General features: G+C 51.5%; 1 protein-coding gene across 3 annotated transcripts in view; it reads left to right on the top strand.

Moving 5' to 3' along the window:
• STK32C (serine/threonine kinase 32C) overlaps positions 1-13,284 on the top strand; it is a 54,788-nt gene that overhangs the window by 23,968 nt on the left and 17,536 nt on the right. Inside the window, exon 2 of one of the 3 annotated variants that reach the window (XM_015289018.4) lies at positions 6,488-6,543. The exons of 1 other annotated variant lie outside the window; for it this stretch is intronic. In XM_015289018.4, the coding sequence (XP_015144504.2) occupies positions 6,488-6,543 (56 nt within the window). Of the gene's footprint in view, positions 1-6,314; positions 6,544-13,284 lie in introns of those variants that run through there. One more of the 3 variants, XM_046943190.1, reaches the window with a different exon arrangement.

The following is a 13,284-nucleotide window of genomic DNA, read 5'->3' as shown; positions in this document are numbered from 1 at the left end:
GAGGGGTGACAGCCACGTTGTGCTGTGGTGTCACTCATAAGGATGGATCCTCTGGGCTCAAACGTGTTCACGCAAACTTTGTCTGAACTGATTTTTTTTTCCTTTCCCCCCATGTCAGATTTTATCTTTCACTGACTTAAAGCCAGCACAAACCTCAACAGCCTGCTGGGTCCCTCAGATTATAGGCAGGAGAGCAAGCTCTCACATGTGCATCAAACTCATGATCCCGAGGGTCTGTAAGAAGATGCATTATTGATAGATATTGATTGATAGCGCTAATTGTCGCAGGAACTTCCATGGAGATGGAGATGACCTCAGAGCAGTGCCGTGGGCACAGCCCCAGCCCCACTGCGTTCTCTGATCCTGTGCCTGATCCTGAAATAGAGGGGAGTTCCAGACTGGAGAGCAGAGGTTAGGGAGCAAACACTCGTGTGCGTACGGCTCCAGTGCTGCAGCTGCTGTGGGGCTGAGGCTCATCCAGGCAGATTTATGCTTCTCCATCTCTTGATTTCATTTCAGAAATGATTCTTGAGCTTCAAACATCCACAGTTTTATTACAGATGTTGTTAGCGTTTTCTTGCTCCTTGTGCTTCATCATGAGCCCCTGCTGGTGTGCTGCTCAGCCTGGAGCTGGGAGCGCTGCAGCTGCTTTGTTACAGTGGCAGGGTTTCTTCCCGCACACATTGTATTTCTTCACTGTCTGGGTTTGGTTTCTGATGGCAAGGTGTGTGCATCCTCCTTGAGAACTCTTTGACTGCCTTAACCTGGGTTGGTCACCAGCCTTGCCCCAAGAGCAAAGCGTGGTGTGAGCAGTGGCTGGGCAGTGTACATCGTCAGCTCTCAGTCTGAGATGGAGATAGCAAATTGCCCCACACTTTGGGCTCGGCCAAGTTTGCAAGACTAATTTCTTTAAGATTCCTTTTTTGTTGTTGTTTTTTAAGTATCAGTGTTCCCCATTAAACTCCATTGGGTAGAATGCTCTGCGCTGTGGCCCCAGGGCAGGAGGCGGCCCTGCAGCATGCTTTGCCACATCCCTACACAGTGAAAAAGGAAATTTAACTGAGAAAGGGGATTCAGTGTTGTGGTGTAAACTGCAATTTCTGTTGAAATGAGTTTATCTAAAACTGCTTGGCCTTACTGAGGTCAGAGGTGCAGCCCAGCACGGAGCACAGTGCAGCCTGGGTGTGCTATGAGGCACCCACAGCCATCCATCCCTTTGTCTTTTACAGCATATGTTGCAGAAACATTAAGTAACATACAGCAGATGCTTATTGCTGGTGTTATCTTGCTATAAATGTGCTACAAAGCCATTCCTTTTTGATAAATCAATTTTAGTTACTTGAAACACAATTTCCTGAGCTGGAGGCTGCATCCAATCTGCCCATTAGACAAAAGGTGGAGATTGAGCTGGATTTCAGTTAGATTTGTTTGGCAATGCAAAATGCAGAGCCCGCAGTGAAGTAAGACTACATACATTTCGGCGGCAGCTTTCGCCATGGGTGTGACGTTCAGCCAGGGCTGGGTGTGTGCCGGGGGTCCCTCTGCTCTGTGGGCCCCTCGTGCCCCATGTGTGGCCCTGCCAGGGCAGCACCGACTGCTCAGAAACTGCACAGACAGGGAAAGGTGAGTGGTGAGGAGGCTTTCTCTTCTGCCCCATTTGGGCTGGTGGGGAACCCAGCGGATGGATGCGGTGGGCAGTGGGGTCTGGAGGGCGGTGTGTGCCAGCAGTGGCGTGCGGGGAGCAGGGTGTGCCAGGGAGGTGGGCCAGGAGACGTTTTGTTCCTCCTTTTTTCCCTTTGTGGCTGGAAGAACCAAACTTGGTAATTATAATGGAACCGCCCTGGGATTAAATGGCTCAAATAACCTTCCTGATCCTTTTGTTCTATTCTGGGAGAAATAGCAGGGAGAGATGAAGAAAAATAATTACTGGTGCTGTGGAGTGAGAAGCAGTGATTATCCTGCAGCTCCAGCCTGTGCTGGCAGCGGCTGTACGGGAAGGAGCGCATCAGAGCCGCAGCACAGCCAGCCCTGCTCCATCCTTCTCCTGTCCCACCCCGTGACCCACACCAGGCCAGGGCAGTGCCTCTGAGCAGAGCGTGGCTGCAGCTCGTCCCCACAGGTCCAACTTGTTCTGTCTCATGCTCATGGAGGCCTCCCAGAGCTGCTGCTGTGAAGGCGGTTGTTTTCTCTGCCACATCAGCCTTCCCTTGCAGAGTCCTCATGCATCCAAGCCTGGATGTCCTTCAGCATGACTCTCTGAAATGTGCCTCTGCCCCAGGAACCAGATTTCAGGTTTGTTGCAGTGACACATCCGAGGAGCTGGAATAAAAGCAGCGTGTTCCTGTTGTGCCTCACAGGCCTCTAGCTTCAGCACAGGCTTCAGCCCAGATATGACAGTGGTGGTCAAATGGCATCAGCTCTGCCCTCCTGCAGCCCTGGTGCACTGTGAGGGTGATGGGTTCCCAGTGAGGTCAGCAGCAATGTGGTGCCCAGCAGGAGCACAGCCAGCTCAGCTGGGTGGCCCCATACATCCTTACTGTGCCCACACATGCAACTGACTCTCATGGTGGAAGCAGCACTCTTCTCTTCCAAGTGAGTGGTTAGTGTTGGCTTTGTTACCGTGTTACCGTGATCATCATCTTTAGGAACAGTTACTCCGTATGTGGACCTGAAATAGTGTGTTTAATACACAGGCAAATGCATACCTTCAGCAGCATCTAACAGAGAAAATAGCGCTTCAGATACAAGCTGTAGAAATGGGCTCAGCAGCACTTACAAGTTGTTGCATCTTCCCCTGCTCACTGCCTGCCGAAATGAAGTGCCTCTGCAGCCATCAGGTGCTCTCCTTGGTGCACAAGCAGATGACTGTGGGACACTGGCACACATTTGGGAAGCATCCTGGCCAATATAAACAGTTTTTTTGCATTAATTAGGAAGGGTTTGTGGCCAATGTCAATGAGCCAGTCTCCCTAAGCTGTCTCTGCAGTTGCTTTGTATGGTATATTTGTTTCCTTACAGTCAGGGACTCATTTTTCATCATGCAGTGATTTATTGGTTTCACATGATTTCAGAGCTGCTTCCTAATGGTATGTTTGAATCCTCAGTTTAGAAACGCATTCATTTCTAGCACTGGGCTTGTATTATACCTTTAATTTCTTTCATTATCTACCAGCATTGCCTGAATTCCTGGGTAGTTAATGCTCCCTTGGGTTTCCTGACAGCCACTATTCAGATTTCCATTTTTCTCTCCCGTGTAATCTCTATAGACGTGGACAGGTGAAGCAGCCCTGCGTGCCAGGCGCTGTGCCTGCGCCACGAGGTTTGTGCCGCGCAGCCTCCGTGGAGCTGACGCAGTGGGGCAGAGGGGCTGCAGCCCCGGGGGGTGGTGCTGCTCCCCACTGCACTGCACTGCCCTTTCTCCACCAAACCCCTCCGTGTTCCCCCCTCACATCTAACCGCAGTCCCTACTTTTGATTCTCCTGATCTTTCCAACTCGTTCAGTTTTATTCTCCATTTTGAGAAGCTTTCCATCCTTCTGCCCTGCTCCTCCCTCCGGCCCCTCTCAGCAGGCTGACCTTTTGTTTGGGAACTTCCCGTGCGCCTCCATTTGCACTGGGGTGTTTGCCTTCCTTACATGTCTTTATGCTGCTTCCCCGGCTGCCTGATGCCCTCGCCCTAAGATCTGCCCCAGGTCCAACGTCTGCTGACCCCTCCGTGGCTCTCAGGACATTCCCACCCCCCTGCAGTGCTCCTCTGCTGCCCTCTGACTGCAGTGAGGGCAGCTCTGCCTCTGCCCGCAGGAGATGGGGCCGCCGTGAGCTGCTGGCTGTGGGCTGGAGCTCTTGGCATGCCGTGGCAGCAAGCTCTGTGGTTCGTGTGGCCACGCATTAATTTTTCTGCATCAATTACTGTGGTGTTTTCTCCCAGAGCTAGGTTGCAGTAATATAATGGGTAGACAAATGTTATGAATTATGCCAACATATAGAAATGCACTGATAGAGAAAAGTGTGCTGTGCTGATCCTACAGCTTTGCTATTAAAAGAAAGTGATGTCTGTATACGGTGCTGTGTCTCTAGCACTGCTGAGAGTCATTCTCGGGGCTCAGCCCTCCGCACTTTTACTCTTGAAGGTGGAAAATGTGCAGTTAAGCAGTGATAGACTGGCTGTGTCCTGAAGATGCGATGTTTAATTTCCTGCCTTCCTCAGACACAAGGATGCTGGGTGCAGGTCTGCTGGGTGCAGGTCTGCCAGCTGCTGTCACTGCTTTCCCAGGAAGGGCACCCGGCCCTGACGCTGGGTTTGCACGCGGGGTCTGCTGAGTCTTGCAGTGCTTTTTGTCTTGTCATCCTTTGGGGTATTTTGTGAAGAAACAGAATGAGCACCAACAATCTCAAAAACATTTACAACGTGCTGCTCCTGTGCCGTTCTCCCTCAGATGTTGAGGTTTGCTTTTTACTTACTGGGATTGCTTGCTAATTCCTGAAGAAAGCAATGGGACTGGCACGTGTGCACTTCGGGTCGGCAGGGCTGTGTTAAATTTATTCACGGGGACGTATTTGCTGACAGGCTGAGGGGCCTGGTGAATTTCATATCTCGATTTATTCCTTGACTACCAACTGGAGCTTAATCTGGATCAGCTGTAGTCATGGATACATGAAAATGACAGTTGGGGTTTTGTTTTCTAAGCAGCAATGCTCTTCTACACGGTATTCCAAGCACTGTATTGAAGAACTGTCAAAGGCTGTCCTGTCGGGCTGGTACAACGTGAGCACTGGTGCACGACTGCTGCACTCGGGTTTCCTCTGAGTATTTCCTGGTTCAATTTGTGGATTTGCTTGTGTGTGGGATCTGCTGCCCACGGTGCTTCAGCACTGCGTGCTAGGAGGCTGGATTTCAGCACTGGTACACTAGCAGGTGGTGGCCTGGCTGTGTGTTGCTTGCCGCAGTGCCTGTGGTTGGGGTGCTAGGAGAGCCTCAGTACGGTGCTGCGTGGCTGCTCCTGCCCCAGGCAATGGTCCTGCAATGAGCAGCCCCCGTTCTGCCCCCGGCTGTCCCCGTGCCCCTACCCGCATCGCACGGCTTCTGAGCCAGCACCACTGAGCCCTGCTGGGGCAGCTGCTCGTTGCTGAGGGGCGGCAGAGGTGGGGAGATGGCTTCTATGTGCTGGGGGCTGTGGGAAGGACAGGGCAGCCCCACTGCTCTGTGCCTCCCACGCTGCCCCCGGTGGAGCTGCCGGCGGGGGGCTGTGTAGGCAGCTGGCCAGCATGCTGTTTTCCATTTCATTTGGCAAAATTGTCAGAGTTCTTCTGCAGAAAATGTCCCACAGAAGTGACAATAACAATATTTTGGAGATAAGCCGAGCAGAAAAGGATAATAGGAACTCTGCGGGCATGTGTGGGCTTTTGATTCATCCTCAGAGATGGCAGATGTGCATTTACTGGAGGTATGGGAGTGGGACTCAGAATATTTATGGTGAATTCTTTGCTCCCACTCTTCCTGTGCGATTTTTGCTCTCTCTGCTCAGTGCGCCCTTCCCATCCGTGTGTCGTTCCCGCTGGAAGTCCCACAGCCCACAGCTGCTGCCTCCCTGTCCCACCCTGCAGTGCTCCTGGAGGGGGAGGCGGTGGGGCGGAGGCTCCTTCACCAGGGCAGGGTCTGACAGGGAGGTGGGTGGGATGGCAGGGCCGGGTCACTGAGATGGGGGGATGCAGGGATCGGGGAATGAGGAGGCAGTTTGTGCACGGGACTGGTGCTGTGCCTGTTGCATGGGCTTTTGTGGCAGTATTTCTTCCTTCGTTTGCCTGCAAGGCTCTGCAGTTGCAGTTGCACTGGGAGTTGCCTCACTGTTGGTACAAATAGGCATTTTTTACTGATTTAAGACCAGTATTAGATTAGATCACAGCAGCGGGTTAGAGGAAGTGGTTTGTTTGCAAATTGCTGACAAAGGCAGTAGCTGAAGGGTTATGTCCGCCTTGTCCTCTCCTGTGGCGGCTCCTTGCTGTGGCTGTGGAACAAGTGGATCTGGTGCAGGTGGGTTTGCACATGAGAAGAGTGGAAGTCAGTGCCCATCTGCTAATTGTCCTTTGGAAAGCACAAACAAAGCACCAACTGAATGTGCACAGGAGGAACGTGGGGAGCAGGGGGAGGGAGGGGAGTGAGAGCTGGCTCTGCGCTGACTGCGCTGTCCTGGCCCTGTCCTCCTCTCTGAGCTCACACTCATTTGTGGCGCTTCTGTGGGACTCCCCCACGTTGCCACGGGTTTGCTTAGCAAACTGTCCCAGGGTGTTTGTTAGCAACTTCAAGCAGGTAAAAACAGAGCACGGAAGGAACAGCGAGCACAGTTCTGCATCTCCCGTGTGGGGCAGGGCGGTGATTTTCTGTACAGCTCCACCAATGCTCTTCGCTTGTCTCCCCACCTTCTTTTTCAGTACAAGCTCTTTGCAGGAAAGCATTTACAAATCTAAATTCTTTTTTCTTTATCTTGTAGTGACCTTTGACCACTTCCAGATTCTCCGGGCGATTGGGAAGGGAAGCTTTGGCAAGGTAGGCTTGGACACTCAGCTCTGATGTTCCTCCAGCGCGTCATCGGGTAATTGCTGTTGGGTACTTACAGCTTACTGAAACACTACTGTTGCTGAAATTAATTATTTTTGGTGTGGGATGGTGGCTGCTAAGTAAGCACAGGAAAAATGCCTTCAGGAAAATTCTCTGCTGCCGTGAGGCATTGCTGTAACTCTTGGCATCTTGGTGAAACTGCTGTATTTTACACTGCTGCACAATTCTGACCATTTCATGGCAAGTATTGGTTGTGTTTTCTGTTTCCTGAGGGGGTTCGTTGTTAGTGAGAGCAGGCAGGAGGGCAGGAGGAGCTGGAAGCAGTGCTGGGGGCTGGCAGGGCTGCCACGGCGCGGTCAGAAGGGCTCTGTGCAGCCTCGGGCAGCTCTCCCACCCGGAGATGGACTCTGCCTCAGAGTTGTTGTGGATTTCTTTATTGTTAAATAAGGTTTTTCCTGCCAAGTATGTGGGAGAAGGTGGGAGAGGATGATCAAAGAGCTGGGGAGCTCGGGAAGTCAATTAGTTTGATTTGCTGTTTTCTATTCCTTTCTCGTTCCCTATTTCACTGGCTCTGTTTCTGTGTTTGCTGCCTTTATCACAGCGTTTTACACTGTTTATTTGCAGAGGAAGCTGAAAGCTCAGTATGCAGTATGAGACTTCATTGTGCTGTTACTGTTGCACAGTTATTTTGTCACCTGCATTTTACTGTGTCCCAGCAGTAGCTGTGCCCTTCTCTTTAGGTGAGACACCTGCACACAGCAGGCTGGACAGGAGCCATGGGAGCAATAACCCTGGTTGTGGTTCCTGACAATTGCTGAGTTTGGTTGTCATAATCATCTCATACAATGGTTATGTGCTGTGGGATTTGTGCTGGGATTGAGTTGCACTGGGGCAAGGAAATGCACCTTTGAAGATGGGCAAAACATGGAATATTAAACTTGTAAAATAGCACAAACTAACTTAGAGGTCAGTGCAGGTGCCTTCATATCTCCCTGCACTGCTGAAATAAGCTTGAACACAAGCTGAATGATCAGAAGGAATCTTTATCCCCTCATTACCTTCTGGTCTGGTCATCTGGGCTGGCTTCTCCCTGTGTTGCTCTGATCAGTGAGGGTGGGGGCGCAGGAGATGGGCTGTGCTGCTCCTGGCTGCTCTGCACGGCAGTGCATACCACGGGCAGTGCACACACGAGCAGCCCGTCCTGCCCTGAGCCTGGGTGCCTGGAACCCATTCAGGCAGCGGCTGCTCAGGAGGTCTATGAGATGTGTTTTGGCAGAGAGCCCATATTTTTACCAATTGCTCAAAACTTCCTTTAAAATACTTGAAATCTGTTGAGTCTTGATGGCCAGGCTCGAGAACCAGCAGAAGTACAAAGTGCAGCCACAGTCCTGGTGAGGTGCCGTCCAGCCCTGCTTGGAGCTGGGAGAGCAGACGCTGTGAGCAGCAGCGCTGTTGTTAGTACTGCTTGCTAATGAAGATGTTTCGTCGCAGCCTCAGTTAATGGAGGTATCTATTGCATCGTTCTGGCGTGCTCGGGGCAGAGTCTGCCCACACAGATCCCCACCTGCCTTGGTTGTGAATCCCACGGGAGGAGGGCTAATGAAAGTGTTATGCCGAGTGCAGCGCAAGGTGGGGAGAGGGTGGGTTTTAAACAGTCGCCCACATTTGCATTCATAACTCTTGAGCAAGGAGGCAAAAGCTGAAAGGAGAACTATGTCGGATTGCTGAGGTTAGGTGGGACAGTGGAGAATGATTTAATAGGAGCTCAGGTCCTTCCTTCGAGTAGTGCTGCAGGGGTACGGCAGACAGCAGGTGCTACTGACAGCAGCAGGAAGTGTCACTGTTATGACTCCTGCTTGTTGCCTAAGACAAAAAGCCTAAACCAAACCCGTACTAAAAAATAGCAGCTAACGCTTCCTTTGAGGTCACCTGAGGAGACTCTGCCTTCCAGATGTGCATTTTCTGGAGAGAAGGGGTTGATTCTGGTGTGCAGCAGCACCGCGTGTGCTGGAGAACCACGTGTACTGAGAGAGGAAAAAGGAGGAGAGGTGTGTGTGTCTCAGGGCAGGGCCTCCCTGGCTTCGAAGAGAACATCACGGCAGCTTCGGTTTCTGTTTATGTTAAAGAAAGGCAAAGTTTACAACGTCGCAGTCTTTCAGCCATCAGAACTGTACATCATTTCAACAAAATGCTGAAATGATTCATCTGTCATCTTGCTGGATAATTATGTCAATATGATAAATTTCCTTTGATACCGAGAAAAGCTTTTTACATTTGCAAAGTCATTTAAAACTCACATTTAATGATGGAAAATGAGGAACTACCTATCTGAGAGCTGTTGCTTGCAATCTGCAGGGAAGCCGAAGGGAGCTCAGAGATCACCTTTGCAGAGATTGGAGGGACCCCAGCTAAGCTGCCTGCAGAAAACGCCCCCTTTTTGTATCCTACAATTTACATCATTCAGATACTAGTAATCAACTGAAGGTCGTGCTCAAGTCCTTGCTCAAATTACCAATATATCATGCATATCAGAGATCGTATTGTTTAACCTAGAGTTGTTTAATAGGAGTGCTGTGTCTGTCCCATAGCACAGCCCTACTTCTCACGCAGGCAGGCTGCTGCAGTTTCACTGGGCAGTGACTGGAGGAGCTGTAGCCTGGAAGGGATTTCACAGAACCATAGAATGGCCTGGGTTGCAAAGGACCACAGTGCTCATCAGTTCCAACCCCCTGCTGTGTGCAGGGTCACCAACCACCAGACCAGGCTGCCCAGAGCCACATCCAGCCTGGCCTGGAATGCCTCCAGGGATGGGGCATCCACAGCCTCCTTGGGCGACTTCCTTGGCCATTTCCAGCACTGGGTGCAGGTTATGAGCTGCTGTGCTGATGGGAAGCTCAGCCTGAGTGCTGGGCGGCTTCTCAAGAGGCGCCGTGAGGCTTGGAAGCCTTGGAGGCATTAGTTGCATGGTAGGTGCCTCGACATCTCCCTTTGAGAAGCTGACCTTTCCTGGGTTAAGTCTTTTCAGTCTGAGCCAGGAGGCAGAACGGCAGATTATTCTCCCCAAGGTTTCCTTTTATCTGAGCTTCCATACGTGCTCTGAATCAGCTGCTGCTTCTTTCTTTTTTGCCAAGGATTAAAGAGCTGGGGTTATGGGAAATCCATTATTTTCACTGCTGTGGAGACATAAAAACGTATCCATCTTTGTCTGCTGTTGAAGTCGGGGGTTGGATCGGGATCCTGCTGGGAGGAGCTGCGATGGGAGCACGAGGTCTGAGGTGCGGTCACACCGCGGGGCCACTGCCCGAGGCTCAGCCCTCCCCCTGCCCACCTGCTTTGGCACTGCTTTCACACTGCTTTCCCACTGCGTCTGACCTGCTCAGTGCTGGAATGAAGACTCGTGAAGCTGAGCAGCCTACAGATGGGGAGAAGGAAGTCCAGGGGTGTGCTGGTGTTACAGGCAGAGCAATATTTCCCTGCTGTGCCGCCCATCCCCAGTGCAGCTCTGCACAGCCGTGTGCTGCCACTGCTCCATGGGGGCTCACACAGCCCAGGGCTGCACCTCAGAAGCTCTCATCTGCCTTCTGAAGGTCACACGTGCCCATCCCGTAGGTACACCGTCAGCAACGTTCCCTTAGAGTCTGTTCTCAACTGAATACCTCTTTGATATCAACGCAAACTTTATCCTTTGTATTTTATTTCACAGCTTTACAAATGTTGAATTTTCTTTCTCTGAAAGAAAAACTAAAAACATAATCCTTTGGTTCTGAAGCACTGCAGATTTGGCCCTTTTATTTCTCTGCCTGCACAGGACAGGCAGCAGGCCGTGGCTGCACCAGGCTGTGGTTGCACCAGGCTGTGGTTGCACTGGGCTGTGGTTGCACCAGGCTGTGTGCCCCGCAGGCGCTGGGTCAGCGCTGTGTGCCGGCCCTGTGGTGCCCATCAGGCTGTGCTGTGCTGTGCCGGGCACGAGGGCCGTGTTGCAGTGGCTCAGCAGGTGGATGTGCCACCATGACCTTTATGGGAGGGCTGGTGCTGTGCAGCTGTGTGTCCCTGGCCGAGCTGTGTGAGCTGCAGGTGCCAAGAGCTGACTCTGCACCCGAGTTCTGTTTGCTGCTTGCTTGGGGGAAATGTGATGCTGGTTGTAAATCATGGTACTCAGACACTGTGCCTGTTCTCAGGTAGGGTTTGACCCTGAGCTCACTCCCATTTGTCCACTGGTTAATTACATCATGTCTCAGGGAAGTGTCCTATCTATTTTGCTGAAGCCTCTTAATGAGGTGAGGATGACTCTTCTGGGGCAGTACTCGTGACTCCCTCTGCTTGTTCACAAGTGCATGTCTGCTCCCACACCTTCCTCTTTGCTTCCCATCCCAGGGCAATGAAGGGCAGAGGCAGAGTGTGCTGCACTGATGCTGCTTTCTGGGCTCTGGCAGCTGGGCAATGTACCACAGGTCGTGCACAGCTGAGGCTGGTTTGTGCATGAGCTCATCTGTCTCCTTGGTGGGTGCAGAGTAACCCCTGGGATGCTTTCATTCGGTTCACTCCCCAGCACTCGGTAGGCATGCTAAGTGTTGGGCTTGCAATTGCTGGGGAAGGTTCCTGCTTATGCCTCTCCTGCAGTTTTGTCACTTTCTTCTGTTGTCGTTTCTCACTGAAGTGCTGCAGCACTGGGGAGGATTGAGCATCTTGCTGCCAGAACAAAGCCTGTCTGTATTGAGACAAAGCAGTGAGCCCTGACTTGGTATGTGGAACTGATGAAAATGCCCTGGTGCCTAATAGTATGGGTTAATTACTGATGGAGCCCTCCTCTCCTCCTCGGTCAGTGTTCTGCGTTGTCTCGTTGCTCTTCACAGAGCTGAGAGGAGCTGCTGTACCTTCAGGACAGCTGTGAAAGTGGCCAACAGTTCCAAGTCAATGGGAGCAAGTATGAAAAAGCCACATATCCTCATCTTCTCTACAGATGTTTAATTCATGAGGCCATGAGCTAGGCCAGCAGACTTGATCCCTAGCAGCATGAGCCTGCACTGTATTGCAGCTCATAGCAGAGCTCCTCTATGGGAAAGCCTGAGTCAGGGCTGTGTGCAGCAGCCGTGTTCCTGATGCTGAAGCAGCTGTGTGTCACAGCTGGGGCTGCTCATGGGGTGTGCAGTTCCCAGCAGCACGGCCCTCGTGGTGGCTGCAGCATGCCAGCTCCATCTCTGCGTGTGTTGGTGCTGTAATAACTATCCCTGGTTAAATTCTGGCTCCTGCCTGGGAGTTCTCTCAGGAGTAAATTCTAATAACATCTTCTGCCCCTCCAATTCTAAGCTCCAATCTAAGCTGCATGCAGGCTGCTATTTAACGTGGCCAACTTCAAATGGTCTTGTTTTAAAGTGGAAAAAAAAAAAAAACCAACAGTGCTCTGCTTTACTCATGTTAATTATAAATCTCTCATTGGCTTAAATACGGTGAGCATTTGGATCTCCTGTGTGTGCTGACAAGCCATCGTGCAGCACACTCCCACATGCCCGTTAATTGTGCCGAGAGCATGGGATGTTTCAGCGTCAGATGCAGGATGTGGCAACAATTAAGTTGAAGCTAAATTGGATGTCCAGGTCATCCGCAAGTCCTGAGGAGCAGCAGCTTATGGGTTTTGGGTGTTCTGCCATGTCGGTGGTTGGACAATCCACTTATGAACCACTCTGTGTCATAAGCAGTACTTAACAGTACTGCTGCTCTTAGGAAATGGTGAATGTGTTAGCATGATACAGCAGATATTCCCTTATCACTTTTATAGTAGCTCATTAAAATAAACATTGTCGGTGTTCACCCTGAGGATTACGGGGTGTCCTTTCTTTGCTATCCTAGGCAGCGCCGTACTGCAGCAGTGGCTGTGGAGCAAGGCTTGCTTCCTGCTTTGGTGCTGTGTTCCTCGTGGTGGGTCGGTCAGAGCTCAGAGCAGTCTGACATTCAGAGCCTCCTGTGTGAGTGTGTGCACCGCTTAGAAGCTGATCTGCTTCTCAGGGTAATGGTGCAGACATAGAGAAGCTGCAGTGGGGACAGTTCCGTTCTGTTTCCACTGTGGTGAGCATGGGGTCTGCCCACCAGCCAGTGACAGCGACTGGGATTCTCCCTGTGTCAGCAGTGAAGTGTAACATGAGAAAGTTAACATAGGAGCTGCCCTTGTGATGACAGATTGTAGGTAACGCTGCCGCAGTCAGAGCTCTGCAGCGCAGGGCAGGGGGTGCAGCAGGAGGTCCAGCAGGAGCTGTGCCCCAGGGCAGGAGCTTCTCACAGGCTGCACTCCCCAGAAGGCATTTTCCCCCCTGGTATGCTTTCATTTCTCCAGTTCTCCTGTCTATTTTCCAGTCTTTTAAGAATTTGGCAGTGGTTTTCCTGGCTTCCAGGGGACCCATGCAGCTGGGTCTGGAGATGCACTGAAGGAGAACGTGTTTGGGGACCGTCAGCTTCTGAGTGCCTTCTGTGTTTCTGCACTGCAGGGCTGGTGGGTCCTTGTCCCTGTGCTGTCCGTTCCAGCTCACAGCAGCAGTGATGCTGTAAGAGGTCCCACTTCACTGTTGTGGAGCAGAAACTGGAAAAGTAAAGATGCTTTTTTTGCTGTGTTGCCCAGAGCTGTGAAACTGGGTTGTACTGGAGAGCGGTGGTGGAGAGAAGATAGGCAGACATCCATCAGATATCCATTTCCACACAGACATGAGATTTCTTTCTCTGGACCAAGACCTAAGCTGT

This window comes from Gallus gallus, chromosome 6 (assembly GCF_016699485.2).
Source record: "Gallus gallus isolate bGalGal1 chromosome 6, bGalGal1.mat.broiler.GRCg7b, whole genome shotgun sequence".
In the NCBI taxonomy this organism is placed as follows: domain Eukaryota; kingdom Metazoa; phylum Chordata; class Aves; order Galliformes; family Phasianidae; genus Gallus; species Gallus gallus.
The sequence above is the reverse complement of the archived record's forward strand: the minus strand, read 5'-3'. Positions and strand labels throughout refer to the sequence as shown.